The sequence below is a fragment of the Radiomyces spectabilis genome (assembly GCF_025331425.1).
Source record: "Radiomyces spectabilis strain NRRL 2753 chromosome Unknown BYT42scaffold_7, whole genome shotgun sequence".
In the NCBI taxonomy this organism is placed as follows: Eukaryota; Fungi; Mucoromycota; class Mucoromycetes; order Mucorales; family Radiomycetaceae; genus Radiomyces; species Radiomyces spectabilis.
Window position 1 is genome coordinate 297,748 of NW_026251932.1, and position 20,421 is coordinate 318,168.

The window sequence follows — 20,421 nt, forward strand, 5'->3', positions numbered from 1 at the left end:
CAATTTTATCGAACACAAAGGCCCCAACCTGTTATCGGGCAGGGAAGCGGAGAAGGAGTGCTCAATTTCAAGAGGAGATGACACCGGGTCCTGCAAGTCAATCAATTTATGCGAAAAATATGGCACATCGCAAATGGGGAAACCGAGGCTACAGATGCTGTCACTGCACTGTGCATGTGTCCATTGCTACATTATCTACTGTAGGAGTTTCTTTGACGTAATCCAGAATATTCGTTTTTGTTGACATGCTCACATGCGTCCGTATCGGCCTTGGTCATTGCGCTCTCTGATTTCTGTCGCCATTGCAACATGGCGCACTGAGACCTGACACTCTGGTTTCATGGAGCCTTACGTGAGCATTTATTGTCACAGCAATATTGAATACGCGGTTCAAAAGCAAAGCTGACACAAAGGGGCAGGTCAATGTAGGGAAACATCCTATCATATAACAACATAGATAAAAAAAAAAAAAACGAAGAGTGCGTAAAGTCTGAAGCATGTCGCATCAGCGTTCGAACATAAGCTTTATTGAAAGTTATAGAGTGACTGTGATGCACATGGATTGCTGATGGCAGCATGAATGACATGGCGCAGTCCCCTCTTTGCAGGCTTAAGCGAAAGAAGTGTGAGGCTCTGAATTTCGCCAGTTTTGTTGCGAGAATCGAGCCAATGAGGTGCATTCGCGGTCATAAAACAGGGTCACAAATCGAAGGTCAGCAAAAGATATAAAAGAGGGCGTTTTTCCTCATTTTTTTTTTCTTTTGTGCGCCAGTTCGGAATCAGGGGCTGCTAGGCTGGTGGTTACTGGTGATGATGAACGCTCCGGTTTTTGATAAAGCATTCGGGGTATGGCGAAAAATCCGAAAACCATTTTCTAATGATAGGATTGGCCATCCTGTGAAGAAGATTGTTTTCGTTCCCGTCGGCTCTTCCCTTTGGGCGCCTGACTAGCCATCAGCGCGCTCACTGTTGGAAGGTATGTCGGTGGGTTTGCTTTTCAATCGCCCAACAAAGGTAAATGAAAAAACAAAGGCTTTTTGTCTTTATTATTCTTTTTCTCAACCCTTTGTGGGTTGAATAATAAAACAAAAAGAGAGCTTAATGTTCGTGTGGACGCGAACTACGCCACTTCATATATAAAGAAATAAAATGAAAACTCTTTACTTTTCCTTTATATTACGTTCATTTTCATTTGATGCCCAAAGCGACGTCAAAGCGTTCTGCTTTACAAGAAAGTGGACCGGCCAAAAAAAAAAAGCAGACAATTGAAAAAGAATACAACAGGATAGACCTTTTTATATTGTTTGTCGTTCATCTGTTCTCTATTCAATAAAAACGTCCATTAAACACTTGTCCGAAAACCAACCTCTTTATTGTTCTGCCTGTCGCAGTGCACTTTCAACCAGGCCACTTGGCTCAACTGACGTCAAAGCGGCCCTATAGCTGTTTCGTCCCAACTGAGGAAGGCCACGCTTGACGTTAAAAAACGACTCCGAAACGCGACGAGCAACGAGGAAGCGTGTTGGCAGCATCAGTTCAACAGAAACCACTTTCTATAGGTGTTTATTTTTCTCACGGTGTGCTTTGCTAACCTATAAAAGCAGGAAATAGAGGGGAGGGGGTCCTTGCTGAGGAAGGAACAGTCCACCAAGCTTTCCAACATGGAGCCTAAATGCGGCACCTCACAGTGTAATTCGTAACGATGGGACTCTCACGATCAGCATTGGGATTTAAAAGAACCAACACAGTGACAAACACGGTAGCGGCCACGGGGGAACTAGTGGTTTACTGCTCTTAGAGATTTGAAAGAAGGCCCCTTAAATCGAATCTAGGAATACTTTACAGCCTACATTATCAGGAATCACAAAAAGCCCATTCTTTGACTCGAATATACTCCAAATTCGAGCATTTCTAAATCGACCGGGATGAATGTAAAGGTATCTATGACGCAGCAAAACACGGTGAATTGTATCAAAGGAAAAGCGCTGCAAATCATGCCCTAGCAAGATCCCAAGGAAACGGATTAAATTACTGAAACAGCGTTGTTGTCAGGGCGACGAAATCGCGACGATGACCGAGATGGTTGACTTTTCTCTTCTGGTTGGAATAACAGCAAGCGACTTATGATGACTACATGTTCGATCTGCGCGTCTTCCGTGCTCCGCGAACCAATAGAGTGAAGCATGCCTTTAAATATACCAGTTCTTAAGCCTTGTAAAGCCAAATAAAGGATCAATCCATGATAAGCGATTACAATAATAGAAGGAAAAAACATCATCATCGTGGTATACCGGTACACACTACGCTGTATCGTCTACAATACGAAAATGGGATTATTTTTTCTTTTTTCTCTATTTACAGAAATGATGTATGAACAAAGCGAAAATACAATCAGACTAGGAATATCAGGAGCTTTGGGAGGCATCTTTTGAAGGGGAGGCGTCTTTTGAAGGGGAAGCATCGTTGTTTTTTTGTTTATCCAAATCGGCAAAACCAAGATTATTCATATTGTCTTTTTCCATTAAACCTCTGCCCCCCAAAAAAAAAAAAAAAAAAAAGCAGTTGAAAATTGAGTAAGCTTTTCTCGGTGTGTGTATTACGCACGCATGTCATTCCACTTACTTGTCCATACGGCATTGCAGATAAGCTCGAGAGAAATGGCGACATTCTCCGTTATTGTTCTTGTTGGCACGCATACACTTGACATACTCTTTCATGAAGTCTTTGCATTCACCTAGCATAAAGGTTTAAGTACATGACCACTTTGCTGCTAATTTCCAGGAACGTACCATAGTGGTCAACGGGAAAACTTCCCAAAAGAGGCGGTGCACCTGTGAATGATTCAATGTTGGGTGGTCTTCCGAAACTCATCTTCAGTTGAAAGCAGTATGTCGAAAATTTCGCAATTTTCCTATTTGAGTTGAACAAGCCACCTGACATTGAAATTTGGTGGAAATACCACCCCATTGATATCCCACATGGGCCCTTTTTTTCGCTTAAACCAACCTTGGAGTGTTTCGTCTTCCAGCATGTCGTTATCTGTTATACCCTGTTGACAATGGACATCTTGTTGTTTTCTCTTTTAAAAATTACATTAGGCAATTGGTGTTCTTTAGAGCCCGAGCTTGATTGCGGATCACACGATAAAGAACAGGGTCAAAAAAGGCTACGAAAACTGTAATGTAGAGCATCCATTGAAAACCATATTGGAGGTTGTTATCTATGTTATTACGGTACAATATCGGTAGCAGTTCCTTGAAATTGTGGTATGTTTTTTTTTGTGGACTTGCGAACACCCAAGACTGCAAGCATCCCAGAAATTGTTGTATTTCAAAAGGCGCTTGCTATTCACTGATTGGCTTTTTTTATTTGGTGACATTAGTGCGAAATTAGGGAATTGCACCGTGGCATTAAAAACATTTTTCTATCCATACAACTCAAATAAGAAATGAGCATCGCACCTACTATACTGAGAGCCATTCGACCGGCCACTCGCTCGATTCGTTTACAACCGACAATGGCGCTCAGTATGCACGTCCGACCTGCATTGGGTGTCCAGCGTCCGGTTACTGCTGCTGCTGTCCAGTCCATCGTCGTACGTAGTTATGCCAAAAAGAGCAAAGCCAGTAAAAAGGGTGGCGCCTCCAAAGGGGCTGAAGACGAAGTGGCTGCCGCCGACGTCGAACTGCAATATGACACTAAACAAACGGAAGAACGATTCACGCACGCCATTGACTGGTTGAAAGACCACTTTGCTACCATGAGAGTCGGTCGAGCTAATCCAGGTTAGTCCATACAACCCTGTTGCGTGCATGCCTTGACGATAAACTTATTTCACCCCGGTAACCATATAGCCCTGCTGGACAATGTGCGTGTCCGTATTGAGACCTCCAATTATCCTCTGCGTGATCTTGCCCAAATCACTATTCGCGATCCCCAAACCCTGCTGGTGACAGTCCATGACGCCGACGTGAGTACTTATTTCGCCTAGTGGATAAATGAAGAGGAAAACTGATCGTCTAGGGTAGTACTTATCAGCGGTGGACAAGAGCATCCGAGAGTCCGGCTTGGGCCTCAATCCGGTGGTAGATAACAAACTTATCCGTGTGCCCATTCCCAAGTAAGCCCAAATCCCTGCGTTCTTGGAGGCCTTTATCCGACAACGATATGAAATGCTCACGCCATATTACGTAGACCCTCCAAAGAATCGCGTGATAAAATGACCAAATTAGCTCATCAAACCGCCGAACAAGCCAAATCCAAAATTCGTGCCATTCGACAGGATGGCATGAAGCAGCTCAAAGCCGACGCCGCCCATCAATCCAAAGATGATATCAAAAAGTTGGAAAAACAGGTGAGTACCGGGACAGGCTGCATTCTTTTTTTGGCTATTTATTTATTGTTGGCGGATATCTAGGTGCAAGCCCTGACCGACAAGTACAACAAGTCGGTGGATGACATGCTTAAAACCAAATCCAAGGAAATTTTGGCATAAGACGTTTGTAATTACTTAGACTTTTTTAAATTCTACATGTCACTTTATATAACAAGGAAGTTACAGCATACAGTCTATTCGAAAGGAGGCAGTAGCACTCCTCGATCTGGTTGCGATACTTGCATAACCCCAGCTGTACAATAAAGTTTGGTGATAAATAACGTTCCTACATCCAACTTGCGCAGGGAAAACGTATGCAGTACGGGGCTAGCTTTCCTTGGTTTCATTCAGTTTGAGAGACGGTATTCACTGTGTCCCTCTCTTCTTCCAGCTTGTCTGCTTTCATATCATAGACTGTTCATGATTTCAGAAAGGATGGCTTCGAAAAATGTCTATTCCCTTTGACAATCGATGAACATCCTGCATCGTAAAAGGGAAACAAAGAGCGTAAACGGGCACTGCTGACCACCATATCATAGTCGAGCTGCCATTGAATGTCTGCTCTCCACCTTTCCGTACCAGTCCGCCTACACATAAGATTATAAACGAGACTTCAACCTAGAATTTTCCCCCTTTTGTATCGAATTTCCTACGTATGTTGTAATTTTGAATAAATTCTGCACAAATTTTTCCGAATCTGAAAGAAGATGCTGTGTGTCTTCCAATGGAGCTTTCCTGTCGCTACTTTCTTCAGCTTTTCATTTAATTACTATAAAGCCTGATTGCCAGCCTACATAAAGTCAGGGATACCATTAAGATCCGCGTTAAGTCAGCAAGTTTCACCATCATGCTTGATCCCGGGGATGGAGAAGACGGTCACAGTCGTCCAATCATCGACAGAGCCCTGCTTGTGTGGAAAAATGATATGTTTTTTGAGTGCTCGTGCAGCCGATCTTGGAATCAAGTCCGTACAACATGCAGCGATCCCGTTCTGTTATCAAGCAAGGGCATACTCTGATACGTCCCAATATAACCCTATGCTCACGATCGTTGGCCACGGCAGCGGCGGCGGTTCCTTCAGTAGCCGCCAAGAAGCGGAGACAGCTTGTTTTCGACAATCGCACACCGTCCTTGAAAGATTTCTTGGCACAGCAATATCAATCCAAGGAAATCAACCGGGATCTGGTCCGCCCAGACAACATTCCATACCTTACTACCCATGGACCCAATTGGGGTGCGGGCCGGAAGTTCCATATCGAAGTATACGGTTGTCAAGTAAGCAACTAGCCAAAACCGGATCCACGTTGACCACGCAGGATCTTTATTTATATTGCGATAGATGAATGTCAACGATACTGAGATTCTGAATGCCATCATGACCGAATCGGGCTATGAACGTACCGATCGCATGGAAGAAGCAGATATTATTTTTCTCGTGACAGTAAGTGCTGAGTCCGGATCATGACGCTTGATGAAACGGGGAAAAGCTCATACTACAAAATCTGTCCAGTGCGCTATCCGGGAAAATGCAGAAACTCGTATTTGGGATCGACTAAAATTTTTGCGTCATTTCCGTACGAAGGTCAATGTGGATCGACCACCGCTTGTTGGTGTATTAGGGGTAATGGGAATTTTGATGGGGGATAGGAATATGCAGCATAACTGAAAATGGTAATTCTTTTGGTTAGTGCATGGCGGAACGATTAAAGGCTAAAATGCTTGAAGAGGATCGTTTGGTGGATATTGTGTGTGGCCCTGATGGATATCGCTCCATTCCGCATCTTATTTCTCTGGCGAAAAATGAATACCATCACGGTGTGGCGAATGTCATGCTTTCAGCCGACGAAACTTATGCCGATATCATGCCAATGCGATTGGACAATGACAATGTGTCTGGATGGGTATCGATTATGAGAGGATGTAACAATATGTGCAGTTTTTGTATCGTACCTTTCACTCGTGGTAAGTTGGATGCATGGATCGGACCCGAAAAATGAGAGAAAGGGAAACATTAAAGACGGTCATTTGGTAGGTAATGAACGAAGTCGACCGATCGATTCCATCGTGGACGAGGTTCGATACTTGAGCGATCAAGGAGTGAAAGAGGTGACTGTACTCGGACAAAACGTGAATTGTAAGTTGTCGATCCATCCATGGGTTGGTTCTCTATATCCTCAGAAACTGATGGTTCGTCATAGCTTACCGTGATACGTCGGAATCCACCTATTATCAGTCGCAAGGAAACAAGGGACAGGAATTGAGTAATCCCGGTTTCAAGACGATCTATAAGCGCAAAGATGGCGGTCGCCGATTCACCGAACTCCTGGATAAAATCAGTCTTATCAATCCTGAAGTAGGTCCAAGGGAAAAACTGGAAGGCGGTGAGCATGGAATAATAACAAAGCTTGTTGAATAGATGCGTATTCGATTTACGTCTCCTCATCCAAAGGACTTTCCTACGGATCTTCTGCATTTGATTGCATCACGACCCAACTTGTGCAACTCCATTCACATGCCTATCCAGTCAGGAAGCACCAGTGTCTTGGAAAGAATGCGCCGAGGTTACAGTCGTGAAGCGTACCTGAGATTAGTGGAAGAGATGCGCAGTATTATCCCTGATGTATGGATTAGCAGTGATTTCATTGTTGGTTTTTGCGGCGAAACAGAAGCCGAGCATCGTGATACAGTGTCATTGATGGAGCAGGTCAAGTATGATATGGCGTTTATGTTTGCTTACAGGTAAGGAGCGATTGAATCCATGTTACCAAAAGGGAATTCGTAAGGATCGCTAAGTATGTCTTTTTTTTTTTTTTTTTTTTTTTTTTTTTTTTTTTTTTTTTTTTACAGTATGCGTGAGAAAACTCATGCTCATCGTCGTTACATCGACGATGTTCCTGAAGCGGACAAGGCTCGGCGTTTGCAGGAAATTGTGGACACGTATCATCGTTGCGCAGCGGAGAAAAATCAAGGACTCATTCGTTCACGACAGCTTGTGTTGATCGATTCTGAACGAACCAAGATGAAGCATGGCAAGGAAACGCGGATCAGCGGACGGACGGATGGTGGACACAAGGTGTTCATTGCACAAGATACCGTAGATGAGTCTCTGGGCAAAGGCGACTTTGTTGAAGTCCAAATCGATCACGTTACCAGTGCCAGCTTAACAGGGACGTTAATAGGAAGGAGCAGTATTTCCCAATTCAATCGATAGATCATTATTTTCTTATGTTAGCATGCGCATTTCATTCATTCTAGACTTTTTTAGACCTAAAGCTATAGAAATCTACATATCCTTTTTTTCTTTACCACTTAATCGAGTTTATTGATACTTCATGATTTCCTTTTATGTTTTGTTTATTTATCAGAAAAATACTGCATGCATGCGAGCGGCAAAATGATATGAACTGAGATCAGTCCCTTGTTTGAGGATGACACGGCCCGAGGTGGCGAAAATGGTGATATGAAAAGAGATCAAAATTGATCTAGGGGCAAGCTGCGAATCCCAACGCAGGGTGTAGGTTCGATCGCGTGGATGGACCTGGATTAATCCACCATGCGTGGTCAATGCACCACAACATTTGATACATGCAAAAAGAAAAAAGGGGGTTGGGTCAGCGGGTGCCGTATTCTGTCAATTCTTGTTCTCCCTGCTGATACGTGTCGTGCTGATGGCGGTCCCAAACACCGAATCATGTCGGCTTGTGGATGCCTGCAGTGAACCGCCCACGGCGTGTGGTTCCCCAACCAACCACATCACACTAGACTAAATGCAACTCGAATCAGGCCGATCCCTCGTCAAGGCTCTTTGTACACAGCTGTGATGACCGATGATACGCATTATAACTCAATAGAACCAATAAGAACCAATAAGAACAATTAAGGGCAATGGCACATACAAATCACATTTCAGACCAAAAAAAAAGAGCACAATCGTACAACTGGAGCAAATAGATAGCTGCCAGCCGCATGATGACCGCTTAATTTACGAGTATCATATTGGCTTCATAATGGCTACTGAGCTTGGGGTTTTTTCTGATACTGTACCACCAAACACTGAGTGCGGATTGATTTATTTCATTTTAAATAAGCTTGACTTGGATAACGCTAATGGCTTCCTGACAATGAACGATGTATAAAATAGCAGCTTACTGTATGTCTGTATGGGTATAGTTCATATGAAATCTATGGTTTTCAGACACACAGAAGTTTAGCCGGAGACTGATTATAACGTATATGCAGTATCAGTACGTGAATTCTGGGGAGCAGTAAAGCATTGTCATGATACCATTGGAGTTATTTTTCAAATGATTATCGTTTCCTGTACTGTATGGGTCATCTGATTTCCACCCTACAAGAAGTGATCAGGATGTTCCGTCATAAAGTCATTAATAACTTTCACAAGTGGATTACAGTTATAATTTCAAACATAATGGATATATGTTGGCTTGCCAAAAATGTATGGAAACACGGTCATTTAGATAGCAAATAACAATTTTTATAAATCTTATTTTTATCTTTTTGAAACGGGGAAACCCGAGCAAACGCTGAGAAGGTAATTTTAACGTTGTTGGAGCTTGTTTTCATTTTCATAACATATCAAAGATATCATCTCACGTTATCGCTGATATTTCATCATACGTCCTATTGCCCTATCCACTCAGCAATAATACGCTGTTGTAAAATCATAAAATTCAGAAATAATGTGAAACCAAAAGGTTAAATTTCTTTTTACCCATTGATCCGTTTTTATATTTTTAACATGAAATGGGTATTGGAAGATAAGCTGAGGACCACGTCAAGTTGGAAAGAAGCAACAATTTGAGGATGTCAAATTCATATACGCTACTGATTTCTATAAAAGCGATTGAAGACGACGTTGAATGTTTATTTTAATGATGTTAAATTAAGAAGAAAAAAGAAATTCAAACGGAAGTGTTAAGCAAACTTCTCGGAGGACACTACGTTGATGACATACAGTGATCTTTTCCTTGTTTTGTTGGACTCATTGCTGAATAACCTGCTTCATAGGATGTGGATACGATGGCAATTACTTTATTCAAAGCTTTTTGAATAATTAATTTACAGTATACAATATCTCTCAAGACCATTCGAGGCCGTTAGACATATCCACCTTCTATAGGGTCCGAAATGTTATTAATAATCAAAGCTCACCGATTTTTTTTTACACTATCGAATATTTTCATGTTTTCAGGCAAACTAATCATGAATCCGAGCATTTTAAGTACCTTTTACAGCATTACGGGTAAAAAAATTTGTCTCGCACATACACAAAAAAGAAGTCCTACTTCCCGGTATAAGGTTCATACAATTTTCTAGTATCATGGTACGAAGAATACAGTGGTTTATCAATAAAATCTGGAGGTGCGGATACATCGATCTGAAATATACATCAGAACTTTTCAGTTCAAAATAATAATAAAAAAAAAACTATATTTCTTGGTAATATATACATGAGTCTGATATTTTATTTTTCGAAAATGTATTTCGGATGAATTTTTTATCCCACTCAATGTAAAAAGACTGTTTAAATCGCTTGCGATCACAAGAAATAATTTATATTTTATTTATAAATGAATGAAATCATCAGTAAAAACCTGCCATGTACTCGTAACTGTTATGTTCTGATAATTGCAACTACGACTTATTTTTCAGTGACAGAAAAAAGTGATTAAAAGGATTTTCTGAAAAGTAAGTGCAGTGTTACTGTGTAGCATTCATGCATGAGGTGTTACAACAGTAGCGCGATCGTTTTGACGATTCTAATTCATAATAGCAACAATCTATGGCTTTCTTGGCTGTGACTTTGATTTTACAGGCACTACCTATAGGTAACATAATGGTTTACCAGACCATTGCTGACGCGTGTGGATACGCGATTGTTCCATGTGGCGCGAATTTTCGTGTGGGGTATGCTAATCCCGATGCCCGCGCTGAAGTTGGGAGAAGGGCTTATCCGAGTTTGGAAGCCCGCTCAGGCAGTCACTGTTTATGAGGAATGGGGAAAAATCTCCCTTTTTCTTCCTTCCATTCTCTTCTCATTGGGATCCATCCGTATGACGTTGTCTATACAAACGAAAGCAGGAGTTCTGCAATGTTATCGATTGTTCTTGAGAGCCGGCGATGCAGCGGTACTTCATGCCAAACATCGTCAGCCATACATGCGTCAAAGAATCCGTCGTCGGTTTGAGGAGCACAGGACACCTGTCACTGACGATCGATTGATCGATTTGCAAAGAAAAGGTGAGTGTTATGACATGTCACATTTGCTGCTTATGTCTCCTGGGTATTAAACAAAAAGGTGGATATGTTTTTTTTTATTTTTTCCTAAAGCGAACAACACACTGGAGCTCTTGCATCTTGCTGCTGAAAAAGAAGGGTTAGCACGTAAAGTGGTCAAGAATATTTGCGATCTTCAATATTACCAAAATTGCTACGAAACAAGGTACGTAGAGTGAGCCGTAACAATCATGCATCCTTGATCCCATGTCTACTTTCAGCTCATGAACGCAATAAAAAAAATTGGGCGGAGATTAGGCCTCCCATGCACACTAGGAAATTACCGGCCCCTGTACGATCATTGCATGAAGCGTCATGGAATGAAAATTTATTACTGATCGAGATGCTGAATAAGGAATTGGATATCTGTTTATGATCAATATGTCCAAATATGGCTCGATTCACATCCCACGGATGGCTGCGCTGACCTTTTTGAGGAGATGAAGTGGGACTCCCAGGGGCCAAGGGAAAAAAAAAGAAGATCATGGTTATAGCGAAATTAAACAGGAGCCAGGGAATGTCACAGTAATGCGTTAATGTTTTGGCCCTTGGCTTTTACGTGTCCTACAGGTGCCAATGATGTGGATTCAGGGTTCAATCTGACAGCATGCTTGCTCCTCCTTTCATGATCTGACAGTTTCCACCTGGGATTTTTTTGTATAAATAGAGACCAGTTTCCCCACCTCAGTCGAACATTATCTCATCTCGTCTTATCTCATCTACAACAACTCAATTCTCAAACATGAAGTCCACCTGCATTTTCGCCATCGTCGCTCTCTTCGCCGCTGCCGTTTCCGCTGTTCCCGGTCAACACCACAAGGGTAGCAGCATCCAACAGGATGCCGGTGGCATTGGTAACGAAGGCCGTGTTGAAGGTGCCTTGAACAACCTCCTCAAGGCTGGTATTCTCTCCGATAACAGCCGAGTTGCCGGTACTGACCAGGATGCCAACTAAGCATTTCCCGCACTTGCTCTCCCGCATCGGTCTTCCATCTCTGCATAATCCATCACTGAAAAAAACACCATTTTCGATTTCATCTCGATTCGACCTTGGTATTTTTGTTATAAAGAAACCATTTAGACATACGAACCTATCCTATTTAGTTTTCGGCTATTATTGTTGCGTCTGCGAAAATTAAAATAAACACCAATGTCTTGCGGATTTATAAATCATTTGATCAGGCTCTCCTTTTATGTCACAGCGAATGTAAGGCATGTAATGACTCTTGATCGATTTATTATGACATGTCCCTTGTTGGTTCGCTACTGCCGAAATGAAATATGATACATGCCAACCACCTTAGGATCAATCTATTTGACTGCCTGCTGTATTGTTGTGCAACCTTCCTTTGTCAAAGCACTGCATTTGTTCCTGATACTGGGAATTGGTTTGCTAAAATAAAGTCAATGTTAAAGTGATCGTCATACTAGTTTTTTCTAAATTCGATGAACCTATGACGGGTGTGCCTAGGATAATAGGATGAGTAGATACGATAACAAAGTAATAAAAGAGACGAGAAGACAGAATAATTATAGAATGGGAATGAATCAATATTAGCGGCGGGTCTCGCTCCAAAGGTAGGGGAAAATTGTAACGCATGCAGTGTAGAGAACGGTGAAGAGTCGTATCATGCTTCGTGGCGCGTTGGACCAACCAGCGGTTTTGAACTCCAAATAAATCGCGTAGAATGCGACTCTGAAAAAATGATAAACGAGAACCGATGGACGCTGAATCAATCCTGAAAGTAACCCAACCGGTTTCATAACGCAGTCTCCACCCAGCTGGAAATACGCGAAACAGCCTCGTTGTAAGACGGCGAGATCAGGATCTATAAAAAGCAGAATTTTAATGTTTGGTACGATGATCGACTCAAGGTGTTTTGCAAGAATTATTTTTTTTACCATTGGCTGCGGCGAACAAGCGGTAAAGAGCCATGGCAAGTACATTAATGGCTGCACAGTAACGTTTTCGTTGCCAGTGGAAAGACTTCAGTTGTTGTTGAATAAGATCAGTGGCTGTAAAAGAGGGTATATTATCCTTTGACAAAAGATCACGTAATAAAACCACATCATTCAAAGCAACCGTCATGCCACCTACCCAACATGAAAAAAGGCGTCAGGTTTCTGTAACACATCTAACATGATAACCCCTCTCAGAAGAAGAAATTACATTACCTCCAGTCAGGGGATGCCGCATATTCATGGCATCACCTAAAAGAATCATACCAGGACAGCGATTGGTGGTAGGAGGAAGAAAACCGTTTGGCATGGATCGTAATCGTTCAGTCTCTAATGCTTCTAGAAATTTGGACTATTTTCACGTGAATGACGAGCGCGTAGGAATAAGCAAGCTTTCAAGGATGTACTCGTGTTACCTGGATGGGTTCGGGAAGATCGGGTGCCACAACTTGTTGCATGTAACGTTTGAGTTCACCGGTGGAGGCTGAAGGCAGTTTTCCTGGGACATCGACCAACACTCTTGTGTCATGGATCCCAATCTGATACATCAAGATCGGTGCGACACTGGCCAAAATAACATGACCCCGTTCCGGGAATGGAATATCAAGATCCTTCATCACAAAGCTATCAAACGGTGCACCCATACTCAGTTGTGATGCTCGTTCCTTTTTTTTTTGAAGTCGCTTTATAATCTAACTTACCCTACAAAATGCGACCGTACATCTGGGGTTCGGACAGTAACATCCTTTCGAAACTTGGAAAACAACCCATCGGCAACAATGACAAGAGGTGCATAATACTGAAAGTAGCGAGGTCGACCGATCAGTTAACGTCAAGGTGTCCATTTTTGTACCCATGTCCAGTCTACATACCCGGACTTCTTCGTTATCCTTGGTCTGCGCCAAAACACCAATGACTTGATCTTGGTCAGTTTTCCCGTCCTTTTCCTTCAATAATTGGGTGACTGTAGCCTCTTTAACAGTAACACTAGGCAAAGATCAGACTTCCATGGTCTGCTGCGTACGCCGTGACGACAATACAGGGAACTCACTTTTTGACGCATGTGGCGGCTTGCCTCAACTTTTGAACAAATCTTCCGTGGTGAAACGATTTGCCGAGTGCCTGCTTATTGGTGGTTTCCAAAATGGGATAAGGAACGTCCACCCACTGACCGTCGCGAAACACGCTGTAACCTCGACAAGGAATACCATCAATGTCTTCAATGCAGTCTATGGACCGATGAGCCGATGAAGAACCAAGATTAGACGTTTTCACTCATCGTTTAGTTTCGGATGCCTTATTTTTTATACCTTCAAGACCCAGTGTTTGCAATGCATTGACTCCTCCGGGTTGCAAGAGTTCACCGACAATGCGATCGGGTTCACTTAAATCACGTTCTAACAAGAGTACCCGTCGACCATCTTGGCCAAAAGCTTTGGCGGCGGCGGATCCCAAGATACCAGCGCCAACGACGATCAAGTCATACTCGGTTATCGGATCACGGTGGGTCATCTCGACAGTGGATAAGGAAGACGAACAATATCAGGCACAATTCGGAATTTAAAACCATGGCAGGCACAATCACGTGTGAATGAAATGAATATCTCGATTTCTATTTTTCACATGGTTTCATCCTACAGTATTACATGGAGCAAGCACTGGCTTCAATGGTTGTTTATAGAACATGGTGACGGTAGCAATTATTTTGAATAAGTAGCGCTCTAACTGAAGTGCGTCTGAAAAGTTGGTAATAGTTTGATTACAAAGATGACATCCAAAGAATATAGTCTCGCATTTGTATGGTCAAATCTTATTTTGACAGATTATATCATACTACATATGACCATATCCATATTGGTGTTTCCATTATGGATGATGGAGACATTATCTCTACAATATGCTCTTGTGTCATTCCAATCCTATTCGAAAGAGTGAAGCTCGAAATTAAATTTATGGCCGCTGTCTGAAGCAAATGGATGTTTCGTTCTTTGTCTAATCATTGGCTGAAAAGTTCAAATTGATCGGTTGATTGCCTGATCAAGCAGCCACCTCTCTTTTTGCGTGGCGTCGCGCGTTTCAGCACTTCTTTTTTTTTTCGGAGCAATGCCAAGACTTCGAACCGAGTATTTTTTTTTTATAGACGGCAAAAGACACACTTTTTCTCATAAAGTGATTTAGAAACAACGAATCCACTTTGAAGTATTGGTTGCCTGAAAAGGTTACTATTGACAAAGGAGTATCATGCCACTTTATGGCTATGATATAACTTTGCTGGCACACAGGTCGTTAATAAAATCGATGAGACTGGATCCAAAAGATTGAACGCTTTTCAGAATATTTATCTGAAAAGTTTTAGCTTAAAGGCTACTACAAATGACATCGTAAAAAGATAAAAATGCAGCGTAAATTGCGTAAACTGATTCGGACATTTTCAGGATCTTTTGCATTGCACGCTCCACTGTATTGATGATATACTGGCTACAACGTAAGCGACTATTATTTCACCGCTTATTGTTCGTTTGTTTGCACTTTTATTCAACAATAAAATGGTATTTTGTCGTTCTTCAAAAAGGATTATGACTTTATGGTATATCGTATATCTTGTGGCCAACCTGAGGACAAAACGTTTGCAAATGCTATCTCCCACCTTATTAAAATGTTTGAGAAATTAGCGATTTGTAAATCACATGATCTACAAATTATCAGGACCTGTTAAACCTTTTTTTTTTTTTTTTATCTTTCAACCATGCCTCGCTGCCTACTTTCACAATAATAGGCGAAACAATCAGCAGCAAGATGCCGTTTGCGCCAGTTGTGGTTAAACAGAGTATCGCCGTCTTTCGAATAAAAATGTGAGTAGAGCTCTTTTTGAAGAAAAGTGGTTGATGATACGACTGGCGTTCTTCTGTAGCATCATTCAATTTGTTGTTTTTTGTCAGTTATACTATCTATGTCCTTTTCGTTCTCTTCATTTTATGATGATCGAGAGGTCGGTGTTCATCTTTTTTTTTCCGGTACACCATTTGGTTCAAAGGCAAGTCCAATTTCTTTTCCTTTGCTATTATGTAATGAACCTATACTAATTCAACGTTTTTCAATGTCATATAATCCAAGTCATGTTAAGCGATCAATGACTATCGAAAACTTAAATAACAAAGGTAAAATATCTTAACGAAAATTGAATCAATCAAAGAACTTACTGACTCATTTTTTTTAAATACGCAACATACCCACACATCTTTCTAGAACTATCATAGCCGCCTGAGGGGGTCAATCAGTGCTGCTTTGCGCGTGTTCAGAAACAAATCACCACGTAAGGGATGCCATAAGGTTGTCATTAATATACCGAAGTCCGTCAAGAGTTCTCGCCCAAGTTATGCCGTGTATGCGTTAGGCTTTTTATTTGATGAAAGTCGCTCAATGTAAGGGGGCGACCTCCGGTGGCAGGCGACATCCATTGCACAGCGGGTTGTGTTAGATATCATATAATATCTCGATGTTCATTACGGTTTCGATGTAGCCCAATGAGAATGAGTGCGCGAATCAGTCCAAGAACGCTTATTGGATGATTTTCAAGTGGAGTATAAATTTCCTGGAAAATGAGCGGCTTCATTTTGGGCGGTTGGGCAAAAAAAAGGGCAGCGATAGAGTGGAAAGCGCCCTCTGGGTTGACTTGTTCAAGATTCTCCTTTTTCAACGTTTCATCTCTTTCTTTCATGTTTTGGCGTTTTGGTATTCATAATCCGTCAGCCCTCGACTCTCTTCTAGATCGTGAAGATATTGAACTCGAGACGATACTGGAGGAAGAAGATCTTCTACAGGAAGCCAAGTCTCATAATCAAAAACTCATCGACTAGTAAGCTCTCATTCATTCTTTTGTTTTCTCATTGCGGTCTATCAGTACCGATATGAAAAGGAGTGGGTGGAAAAATGGGACCATGTTTGCAAAATGGTATGGTTGACACTTTTTTCTGCTATTTTTTTTTTTTTTTTTACTTCTTAGTCTTTGCAAACCGGATATCCTTGCACAACTGCTGAGTTATATCACAGCCACGGATGATCTTGAGGAACCGAAAAAATTCAAGTGAGCACTCTAGCACCAAAAAAAAAGCGATTAAAAAAAAAGAAGAAAAGAAAAAAGAGATGGACGGAAAATAATGTAGAGTAGCATGCTGATATTCATGTCAGATACCCATTTCTTGCTTGTGAAATCATCGCTTGCGAGATTCCTCAGATCGTGGATGTGATTGTACTGGAAAAGAGGCAACTCCTCGAGGATTTCTGGGCGCTCCTGGACCGACCTACCCCGCCTCGTCGAAAAGTCACCGATCCAGTACCCTCATCAGACAACGATTTTACCGTCCTCGATTCTCTTCAAGCATCCTATTTTTGCAGAGTCATCAGCGTCTTACTGACCAAACAAACAGCAGAGGCGAGTTGGGACGATCTTTTCAATCATTGCACCCTTATTCTAAATTTTGTATCAATCCGTCTCTCTCTTTCTATAGATGGTCAACTTTATCAGGTCCGATCCCGACAATTTACAAAAGATCCTATCTCATCTACACGCATCAGCCATCATGGATCTCTTGCTCACATTGGTTCGCCTGGAAGAAATACAGGAAGGAAAAGGGATGGTGCAGGTAAGAAGGGAGCAAAAGAAATGATTTGCGGGTATCAGAAAATTTAGGTCAAGGTTGTACCTGACTTTGCATTCTGTAGTGGCTCAGTCAGAACGGGTTATTGGACGATCTAATCAGCCGTTTGGATCCGTATCTGGACAGCGAGGTAAGGGCAAAAAAGGCATGCGCCATGTCCAGTAGTCAGTGAGCGCTCAAAACGTTGATTATTTTACAGGAACATTCCATAGCACAACAATGTCTCTGTGAAATCATACGAATGTCGCAAACAAGCTTGATGGAGTCCCCGAGTATAGGTCTCAACGAACTTATTGTACAGTTGAAGAGGTATGCGTGTTGATCAAAATTATTTCACGCAAAATGCTTATCATCTATCCACATGAATTAGTGAAAAGGTGATGAAGACGTTGGTGAATTATATGCTGGATGCTCGAGCACCCAATTCTACTTCCACCCTCATCAATGGTGTGACTATTATTATCGATCTTATACGACACAATAACAGGTAATCGCCGGCAGTCTCGGGATGTGTGTGTATAGGAGAAGACTGAACTTGTGTACTTGTATACACTCTACCAGTGATATGGATAGCGATCCAATGTTGAATACCAGCTACGGATACCAAGCGGCGCAGATTCTTGGACATCCAGCTGTCTCCTTGGCGGATATGTTGCACGTACTGGCCGATCGAGTGGGTGATTTCAACACTTTATTAATTGAACCCAAATCAGTCGTAAGTTATTGGAAATTTTATGGATAGAGTGTGTTTGTGTTCTAAAGATGTGGATGCATCCTTACAGACAGGACCTATACGAACCACTCTAGGTGAACAGATGCCTCTGGGTTTCGAGCGACTGAAAATATGCGAACTGTTTGCTGAACTCTTGCATTGTTCCAACATGTCGAATCTGAATACACCGGAAAACGATAAACTTGAGCATATTCCAGAGGAAATGGAAGAGGACGAGGCCGACGACATGCAAAGTCAGGGATCGGAAACATTGGCAGCCGATGTACCCAAAGGGTCCTCCGATACCAAGGTATCCGCCCCCAGCGCTCACGATCTGCCGGCAGATGCAAAGGAGCTTTTGAAAGAGGATACAAATACAGCAGGAAGAGACAATAGTAATGGATCGAACAAGGACGACAAGGAGGATGATTCAGTTGCAGCCGAGTCTACCGTCGCCGATGACCAGAGTCCATCGACGGATGTTGATCTGGCAACGCCGACAGATCAATCATCGCGCTCCAACGATCTTGTCATTGGCGATTATCTGAAAACGCAGTTCGTAGAGCATAAAGTTATGCCCACGTGCATCGTAAGTTGTGTTGGGTATGGAGGGTGATTTGGAGAAATTTCCACGTGATTTAACAACCGGATGGTCCTTTTCAGAAATTGTTCTTTGATTTCCCGTGGAATAATTTTCTGCATTACGTGATCTACGATATGCTGCATCAAATTTTCAACGGACGCATGGATAAAGGATACAATCGGCAGTTAGCTATCTCGGTGTTTAAAGATGGTCGTTTAACCGACAAAATGGTGGAAGTGCAAAAGAAAAACGATGAAGAATGGTAAGTTTGGGAGTGCGTGGAAAATTGCCGATCCCCAATTCTAACATGATATGATGCAATCTGTCAGTGCAAAACCCAATGGCATGCGATTAGGCTACATGGGACATTTGACATTTATTGCGGACGAGATCATCAAACTGTTTGAGGGATTCCCCGAAACGGTAGTGGGAGCGATCAAGGATGATGTGGATTTGGATCGATGGGCCGCCTATTGTAACGAAGAATTGAAGCAGACCAAAGAGCGTGATCGTTTACCGTTGGGAGGAGCGCGCCCCAATGAAGGATTAGGCACAGGTTTAAGTGAAGATGAAGAGGATGACGATGCGATGGATGGTACCGCAGCAAGTCAGGTAATAATAAGAAATTCATTTTCAATTCTCTACGGAATCATTTGTCTGACCGTTTGGACCAAAGTATTCACGATATCTGGCCCAACGAGGAGCCGATGGCCATGTGGACGAAGATGATGAGGACGAAGCGGAACATTGGATCAGGTAAGTCAACGAAAAAAAAAAAAAAAAAATAAGTCCAAGCAAAGAAATATTAATTCCTTTTTTCAAAATGGCAGTGGACGAGATGATTACGACCGCGACTACCAGCAATATCAAAACAGTTACGATCTACGCAATGATAGCGAAACAATGAATGACTTGGACAATATACAAGACGAGGGTGATGATGAAGAAGAAGAAGAAGAAGAATTTCGCAGTGATGAAGAGGTAAATTCAAAGTGAAAAAGGCTGGGGTGTGATATCCGGTATGAACGTGAGTTGCTCAATGACGCGATAGGATCATCCGGGCCATTGGTCATCGGGCGGTACACGATATGTGGATGATAATTTATTACAACCCACACACAGTCATCTGCAAGCACAGGAAGAAGAAGGAGACGAGGATGGAGATGAGTACGACCACATGACGGATGCGGCGCCACATCGTCAACGTAATGTGAGCAACGGAGTCTCTGATCAGTCCTATCCAATTCATCGATTGGGAGAACAAGAGGAAGAGGAAGAGGACGACGATCCATTTGGGGATTTCGCTACAGCTGATAACTCCATGGATGACAATAGTGAGGAGTGGGCTTCGTTTACAGATAATTTCGGGACGATGAATATCGCGTTGAACACAACCAACGCGACAGGGAGCTCAATAACATCATTGCCAGCCGAGAACCGGGTGACACCGGAACCAGTGAAAAGTGATCAAAAAGAGCCAGAAAATCGACATGAAGAAGGAGGCGCATCCAAGGTGGCTTCAATGAAGCGAACCGATTAGACACGTCCTGGCCTTCTAGAAATTATCTTTTGCTTTATACAGAGTATATCCTCCCCGAATCCAGAGAAACGCTTACAATGTATCTCTTCTTTTCTTTCCCCTCTCTATTTTATTTTTATTTCAAATTCCCTGTAATGTCTTTCAAGAAAAAGAAAGGAGAGACACGCTCAAGGATTACGTATCTTGAATTTGGTGTTTTTCCAAAACCATCTATATCTTGACTGTAATGTTTGTTAAATAGCATCAGCATGTAAACTCAAGCCTGCCATCTCTTATTTGAAAACGTTTTGTGAAATG

General features: G+C 42.2%; 6 protein-coding genes across 6 annotated transcripts; 4 read left to right on the forward strand and 2 right to left on the reverse strand.

Annotated features, from left to right (window-relative positions):
* Positions 1 to 2,405: 2,405 nt before the first annotated feature.
* BYT42DRAFT_497723 (uncharacterized protein) lies at positions 2,406 to 2,871 on the reverse strand (the record flags this gene model as incomplete). The annotated part of the gene is made up of 3 exons (XM_051564517.1): positions 2,406 to 2,529; positions 2,623 to 2,734; positions 2,790 to 2,871. The coding sequence occupies 3 exons, from the start codon at positions 2,869 to 2,871 to the stop codon at positions 2,406 to 2,408; spliced, it is 318 nt and encodes a 105-aa protein (XP_051422816.1).
* A 658-nt stretch (positions 2,872 to 3,529) lies between these two features.
* BYT42DRAFT_496725 (ribosome recycling factor domain-containing protein) lies at positions 3,530 to 4,495 on the forward strand (the record flags this gene model as incomplete). The annotated part of the gene is made up of 5 exons (XM_051564443.1): positions 3,530 to 3,785; positions 3,855 to 3,970; positions 4,029 to 4,120; positions 4,195 to 4,354; positions 4,418 to 4,495. The coding sequence occupies 5 exons, from the start codon at positions 3,530 to 3,532 to the stop codon at positions 4,493 to 4,495; spliced, it is 702 nt and encodes a 233-aa protein (XP_051422817.1).
* Positions 4,496 to 5,314: 819 nt separating this feature from the next.
* BYT42DRAFT_570511 (tRNA-I(6)A37 thiotransferase enzyme MiaB) lies at positions 5,315 to 7,693 on the forward strand. Its single transcript, XM_051568396.1, has 8 exons — positions 5,315 to 5,650; positions 5,715 to 5,816; positions 5,886 to 5,996; positions 6,064 to 6,337; positions 6,408 to 6,509; positions 6,574 to 6,728; positions 6,792 to 7,114; positions 7,223 to 7,693. Exons 1-8 carry the CDS (start codon positions 5,351 to 5,353, stop codon positions 7,584 to 7,586), a joined length of 1,731 nt encoding a protein of 576 aa, XP_051422818.1. The 5' UTR covers positions 5,315 to 5,350; the 3' UTR covers positions 7,587 to 7,693.
* Positions 7,694 to 10,449: 2,756 nt separating this feature from the next.
* BYT42DRAFT_614176 (uncharacterized protein) lies at positions 10,450 to 11,627 on the forward strand (the record flags this gene model as incomplete). The annotated part of the gene is made up of 4 exons (XM_051571822.1): positions 10,450 to 10,636; positions 10,727 to 10,838; positions 10,931 to 10,964; positions 11,421 to 11,627. The coding sequence occupies 4 exons, from the start codon at positions 10,450 to 10,452 to the stop codon at positions 11,625 to 11,627; spliced, it is 540 nt and encodes a 179-aa protein (XP_051422819.1).
* Positions 11,628 to 11,854: 227 nt separating this feature from the next.
* Positions 11,855 to 14,252, reverse strand: BYT42DRAFT_570515 (squalene epoxidase-domain-containing protein). Its single transcript, XM_051568397.1, has 8 exons — positions 13,942 to 14,252; positions 13,683 to 13,860; positions 13,504 to 13,618; positions 13,333 to 13,430; positions 13,048 to 13,255; positions 12,848 to 12,983; positions 12,575 to 12,766; positions 11,855 to 12,501 (listed from the first exon to the last, which is right to left on the reverse strand). The coding sequence occupies exons 1-8, from the start codon at positions 14,141 to 14,143 to the stop codon at positions 12,227 to 12,229; spliced, it is 1,404 nt and encodes a 467-aa protein (XP_051422820.1). The 5' UTR covers positions 14,144 to 14,252; the 3' UTR covers positions 11,855 to 12,226.
* A 2,030-nt stretch (positions 14,253 to 16,282) lies between these two features.
* On the forward strand, positions 16,283 to 19,671 carry BYT42DRAFT_346542 (SIT4 phosphatase-associated protein-domain-containing protein). Its single transcript, XM_051563157.1, has 13 exons — positions 16,283 to 16,487; positions 16,635 to 16,715; positions 16,820 to 17,063; positions 17,140 to 17,274; positions 17,354 to 17,419; positions 17,489 to 17,598; positions 17,660 to 17,776; positions 17,851 to 18,004; positions 18,072 to 18,590; positions 18,665 to 18,846; positions 18,914 to 19,196; positions 19,261 to 19,340; positions 19,415 to 19,671. The coding sequence occupies exons 1-13, from the start codon at positions 16,348 to 16,350 to the stop codon at positions 19,578 to 19,580; spliced, it is 2,277 nt and encodes a 758-aa protein (XP_051422821.1). The 5' UTR covers positions 16,283 to 16,347; the 3' UTR covers positions 19,581 to 19,671.
* Positions 19,672 to 20,421: the final 750 nt, after the last annotated feature.